Below are 6,006 nucleotides of genomic sequence, written 5' to 3' on the forward strand. Positions count from 1 at the left end.
CTCCCGCTCCCGCCTGGGGCTTGTGAGGCCGAGGCCAGCACCAGGCACAACGGGAGAGTGTCAGAGCCAGACCCAGGCCTCGCCCGTTCTTGAACTCTCTTGTGGACAAGGAGCCTGACCCTCCCTCTGCTTCATATGCTCCTTCTAGAGGTCTCTGGACCACAGCAGCTCAGAGCCGGAAGAGACCTGAGAGCCCTTCTAGCTCCATGTTCTTAAACATTTTCATAGAACACTTAGTTCAAACAAAATCTTCCCAATATATAAAATAGGTAAGAGCTGAATTATCTTCGGTGGAGTCAGGATGAATCCCAGCGATGCCACGGAGCAGAGTTTAGAAGCTTCATGTCCATGGGTTTAACGCAAGCCCCCCGCCCCACCGATGAGGACACTGAGGTCCACACAGCGACGTGACTCACCTAATACCACACGGCAGGTGGTGCAGGGGGCCAGGTGATGGGCTGGGCCCACAAGTGGTGTAAGGGCAACGGAGTCAGCAGGAGAAGGCAGTTAAGACTCATTCAAAGATTTGGCCTGACTTACTGGAGAAGGGATTGTATTGATAGAAATAAGGATGTAGAGTCACACATTCATTGAAGTAGGCTAAAAATGAGAGGGTGGTGGCTACTGCGTTAGTATTGACTGAATGACAGAAAGGCGTCCTTCCCTCGGGCCGAGGCAGTCACACCCACAGCACAAGGCTTGCGGGGGAGGGGGGGGTGTCAGCCCTGGATTTCAGCACCCTTCCCACCCCCTGTCCCCTCAGCCATAGACAGGAGCTCTGCAGAGCATCTCAAGAACTCCCGGGAGATGAGGAAGGGGAACTCTCTAGGGAAGGCCCCAAGGAAAGCCCACATCTTCTCCAGCCTCCAGATCTCCCTGGCACACAGCCTCCGGTTACGCAACCTTTTCGAATCAGAGAGAAGCCCATGAAAGAGGCCAAGATCTGCTCTGCCTCCAGGAGAGCCAGGGCTGAGAATAGCCGGGAAGGTTACAGAGCAGATCTCGATACAACAAAGTGACCTCCAGTTGATATTTCAGGTACAGATAGAGACACCCGTGTGTGAAGAAGAAGAACATTCAGAATTACTGGATCATTTTCTTATTTTGCATATTGAAAGCAGGCATAAAATAACTGCAAGGAGAGGGAAACTAAACGGGAAAATGAGTTCCGCTGGGAGGCTTTGTGCGTGTGATTGCTGGCGCTCATCGTTTCAGTGATTAACCAGAAATGCCTGTGCTTGCAGATCGCGCCCGGGTAGTGGGAGGTCTCCCCGATGTGGTCACCATCCAGGAGGGCAAGGTAAGCATGGAGCACTCCTGTCCCCAATTCTTCCACGCTAGGAAGGGGTTCCAGTGCCCCAGACTTTGTTCCTTCGTTTAAGATGCATCCTACCATCTCCATCATATGCCACGGCTGCTACGCCTGACTCCAGAATAGCCACAAACAAGGTTCAAAATGCAGTCGGCTTTCCACTCAGCTTGATGTTTTGTAGGTCAAGCATCAGGATGCACGTTTGTCTGATGTGGGTATATGTAGACCTCTTAGTCTCTTTCCAGAAGTGATTTCCCTTTAACATCAGGAGAAGCAGAAAATGTTCAGTCATAACTATGTGATGAACATAATTGAAGAAGCAACCTCTCACACTAGTAGAAAATGGGCTGACCTATGAGATTCCTCACATTTGGAGGGAAACGTGCTGCTCTGTGAATTTCTACAGGCCCCTTCTCAGCTGAAAACTGATTTATTTCCATTTGGTTTTAAACTGGTATTTCTTGGATCCATAAGAATCTCTCTGAAGAGCAGTGAACGTAATTTCTAACCTGGATTCACTTTCTTCATCCCTGTGTTTCATTAAAACAAATTTAATATGCCAATCACAGGAGGAGGGGTGTTTGTAGTGGAACAACATCTTTTCCCACCTCCAAAGGGCAATGAAGACGTATGATGGGTGACTGGGACTATGATGATGAACAGGGCACATCTAAGGCTTTAATGAGAGGTCAGTTCATCCAGCTATGTTTCTTCATGCCTGGAAAATAGGACCACAGTTGACTTTAAGCTCAACTGCTGCAGGGTTGCTTTTGTTTTGAAACTCTATTTTCCATTTTCTTCACCTAATGAGGTTCAAAATATTCAACTCACTGGGTGGTAGTGAGAATTAAGAGAGAGAATGTATGTGAAAGCATCCCGTGATCTATAACTCAAATATATAGTACAGGTAAGAGTTTTCCTGGACACCTAAGGTGCATGGGAGTTTTGTTTAGTTTTGATAAAAGTTTTAATATGCACGAAATCACAGTTTCCCGGAACATACACGTGGTCTGCTTGGATAAATTCAATGTCGATAGTTTGACTCATATTTTTCTTGCTGAAATGTGTTTGCAGAATAATTCAGTCAGAAGTGCTAATTAATCATGGGAAGAAAACAAATTTCTTAATATCTACCCAATTCTAAATAATACTCTTACAGAAGAGGTAACAAGTGATCATATAAGGTCCTTCTAGATAGAAGGCTGTCCTTTTCCCCGTATATGGTGAGCCCTAGCTCTTTTCCTTATAATTTCTGGACTTCGGTAAGAAAAATAATGCAAGAATGGAATTTAAAATGTGAAGTAAATTTAACATCTTTGGTCATCAGGAAAATGCAAATTAAAACCACAATGAAATATCATGACACACCTATCAGAATTGCTAAAATAAAAAGACAGTGACAACAACAAATGCTGGTGAAGATGCAGAGAGACTGCATCAGTCCTGCATTGCTGGTGGAAATGTAGACCAAAATTATACAGCTACTTGGGAAAACAGTTTGACAATCTCTTAAACAAATGAAGTATACATTTACCATATGACCCAGCAATTGTACTCCTGGGCATTTATCTCAGAGAAATTAAAACTTATGTTCACATAAAAATCTGTACACAAATGTTCATAGCAGCTTTATTCATAATAGCCCCACACTGGAAACAGCCCAGATGACCCTTACAGGTATATACATACCATGGCACACTTCTCAGCAATAGAAAGGGACAAACTATTGATACCTGCAATAACTTGGATGAATCTGCAAGGAATTATGCTCAGTGTAAAAGGCACTCTCAAAACGTTACATTACTGCATGATGCTATTTATATAATGCTTTGGAAATTATAAAGTTTTAGAAATGGAAAACAGATTAGTGGTTGCCAGGAGTTAGGAACAGCTTGGGAGGGAGAAGTGGGCGTGGTTATAAAGGGACAGCAGGAGGGATCCTTGTGGGGATGGAAAGGTTCTGTATCTTGACTGAGGTTGTGGATACGTGAACCTAGACAGGTGATAGAATTGAATAGAACTAAACACACACAAATACAAGAAAAACTGGGGAAATCTGTTATATCAATGTCAGTGTACTGGTTGTGATATTATACTGTAGTTTTGTAAAATGTTACTATTGGGGGAAACTGGGTAAAGAATATACAAAATCTATTATTTCTTATACTGTATATGAATCTATGATTATCTAAAAAATATTTCAACAAAAATATAAAGTAAAATTATAGGCCTAAACATTGATCTTTTAAAATAAGAAGGTTTCAGCACAGTTGGTAATATAATAAAATATTAGGAACTACGAATACATTCTGGCAGGGCACCTCTGCAACTGCAACAGCTCGAGTGGGTTTGTGGGGAGAAATAAAATGAGGAAGATGGGATATGAAAATGAGTCACATTATCTGAAGCAGCTGTTAGGATTCTGCTGCTGGGCCCAGTGACACAAACGAAATGCAAAAGCAAGCAGGTGGAGATGATGGCAACGAGGAGATTTCTCTACTGAGACAGAGTCCAAAACGCCACATTAGAGCAAAAAGGCATCTGTGTGTTTATGAGAACTGGAAGCAAATGCCTTTGTGGGGCTTTGATGATAAATGTTCCCAAAGCCAGAAAGCCAAGGCCCCAAAGAAACCTACTCAGGTGTGATTTCAAACTGTAACTCACACAGGTACACACAGCCCGGCCCGGGAGGTTTAGGTTTATCCTCCATCCGGTCAGGCCGACCCCCAGAAGGACGCTTCAAGTTGGATCGTTAATCTGATACATCTCCTCCCCTCTCATGAAACCTGTTTTCCAGGCGCTTAACCTCACCTGCATAGTGTGGGGAGACCCGACTCCGGAGGTCTCCTGGCTGAAGAACGAGAAGCTCTTGGCCTCGGACGAGCACTGCAACCTCAGGTTCGAGGCCGGCAAGACCGCCTACTTCACCATCAGCGGGGTCAGAACGTCCGACTCGGGCAAGTATGGGCTGGTCGTGAAGAACAAGTACGGCTCGGAGACCAGCGACTTCACCGTCAGCGTGTTCATCCCGGAGGAGGAGGCGAGGAAGGTCGCCGAGGAGCGCCCGAAGGGCCACAAGAAGGCCAAGTGACCGGAGGGCGAGGGGGACGAGGGGGACGAGCCACCCCGCACTGCCTCGGGCTACGTGTGTGCGAAGGGTTCGAGCTGAGCGCGAGGAAGTCTCCGTGCTTACTACTCCGTGCTTTAGGGGTCGGGGGGATTGTCAAATCTTTATTCATATAAGAAAGCACCAACTAACGACATTTTAATCGTTTTTCTTTACCTACAAATTGTGTTAAGAAAATAACATTGGTAGCGCAAATATTAGGAAACAGTTTTAAGGCAAAGAGCAGGGTAAAGTCAGAGGGCCGTTGAACGGGGGCAGGAGACACGTGCTGTGGAGCCGTCTGGACCCGCCAGCCTCTCAGCAGTCAGTTCTCCTGGTTCGCAGTGAGGCGGCAGCGTCCAGTCAGACGAGACAAGCTATTAAGTCAGCCAGCCTGTGTCGTGTGTTGTAACAAGAGCCGTGTGCGTTCTGTGGGCGGCCTGGTGATTTGGAAGCTCTCGGTCCTAATAAACAGTTCACACCCCTCTGCTCCCCCGTCAGTGCTTCTCTCCTTCTTACTGGTTTAGCTGCCCAGCTGGGTGGCCTCCGCTGGGTGACCTTTCTGGCCTCTTCTTGTAACACGTCTTCTGAATTTTAAATTCCTTTTGGTTGAAGCAGTGCCTTCACAACACAATCACATAAGGCATCCCAGGTCGGTTGAAGTTCAGAGGTGTGAACTTGCTCCGTCACTGTGCATCTGGTAGCTCACCAGGCGATCTGTCAGGTCTCTTCCATTGTTAAGATACCCGGAGTCACCGAATGTAACGTGTCAACAGAGGATAATAAGACGGCGTGGGGCGTCTAGCACCAGAATTGGCGACTAAGGCCACATCTGAGAATAAAAGGCACTACAGGATGGTCACTCTAAGTTCAGAGAACTGCCAGGCCTGGGGCCTGCCCCTTGCGGCAGCGTTTCTGCTTGAGGGAATTTGGGCCTTCCCCGTCCCTACCCCTAACCCCCAACCACCACACACACACACACACACACACAACACAGGAGGAAAAGAGTAACTGTGAAAGCCACCCCTGCCTTCGTCCTGTCAAGGGTCAGGGATGGGACGACAGAATCCCTCACAGTTTGGAGGGGCACCTACACATCCTCTCCTTTGCAAAGACCAGGACTGCAACTTGCCTCTCACCTGACTGTAGCCCCCACTATCACCCTGACGCCAACCACCGGCAGGAGTGAGCTGCTGCCCTCCCACTGTCAGACACGGCAGGTGGATGTTTCCCGGGGTCCCCTGGACCCTGCAGAAAGTGCCAGCCTGAGCAGGCTGACCTTCTCCTCCCAGGACGAGTGGACCCAGAAGGAAAGTGTTTAATTATCTAAAACATTACAAGTACATAAAAATCAAATATGCACAGACTCCATAATGCAAAAATACTCATTTTACCTAGATGTAGCCCCTAGAGCCTAAGACTGGAGTTCTAATACCCATGCCAGAACGAGAGGCATGGATTCGGATCGTTTGCGATGGGGAAGTGCACACCAAGACCTCAGCACAGCACTGGGCTGCACGAAAGGTGGTTTAGACAAAAAAAAAAAACAAAACAAGGATAGTAAAAATATCACCAGCTGACATGGAGA

The 6,006-nt window shown here is 46.8% G+C and overlaps 1 protein-coding gene across 1 annotated transcript in view; it reads left to right on the forward strand.

The window, feature by feature from the left end:
• Positions 1-5,160, forward strand: part of MYOM1 (myomesin 1) — a 135,371-nt gene extending 130,211 nt beyond the window's left edge. The window contains exons 36-37 of the mRNA XM_022551339.2: positions 1,245-1,300; positions 4,110-5,160. Coding sequence (XP_022407047.2) covers positions 1,245-1,300; positions 4,110-4,403 — 350 coding nt within the window. The 3' untranslated portion in view covers positions 4,404-5,160. The remainder of the gene's footprint in view (positions 1-1,244; positions 1,301-4,109) is intronic.
• Positions 5,161-6,006: the final 846 nt, after the last annotated feature.

This window comes from Delphinapterus leucas, chromosome 14 (genome assembly GCF_059928025.1).
Source record: "Delphinapterus leucas isolate spDelLeu-1000000601 "Yukka" chromosome 14, BTC_Dleu_Yukka2, whole genome shotgun sequence".
Classification (NCBI taxonomy): Eukaryota; Metazoa; Chordata; class Mammalia; order Artiodactyla; family Monodontidae; genus Delphinapterus; species Delphinapterus leucas.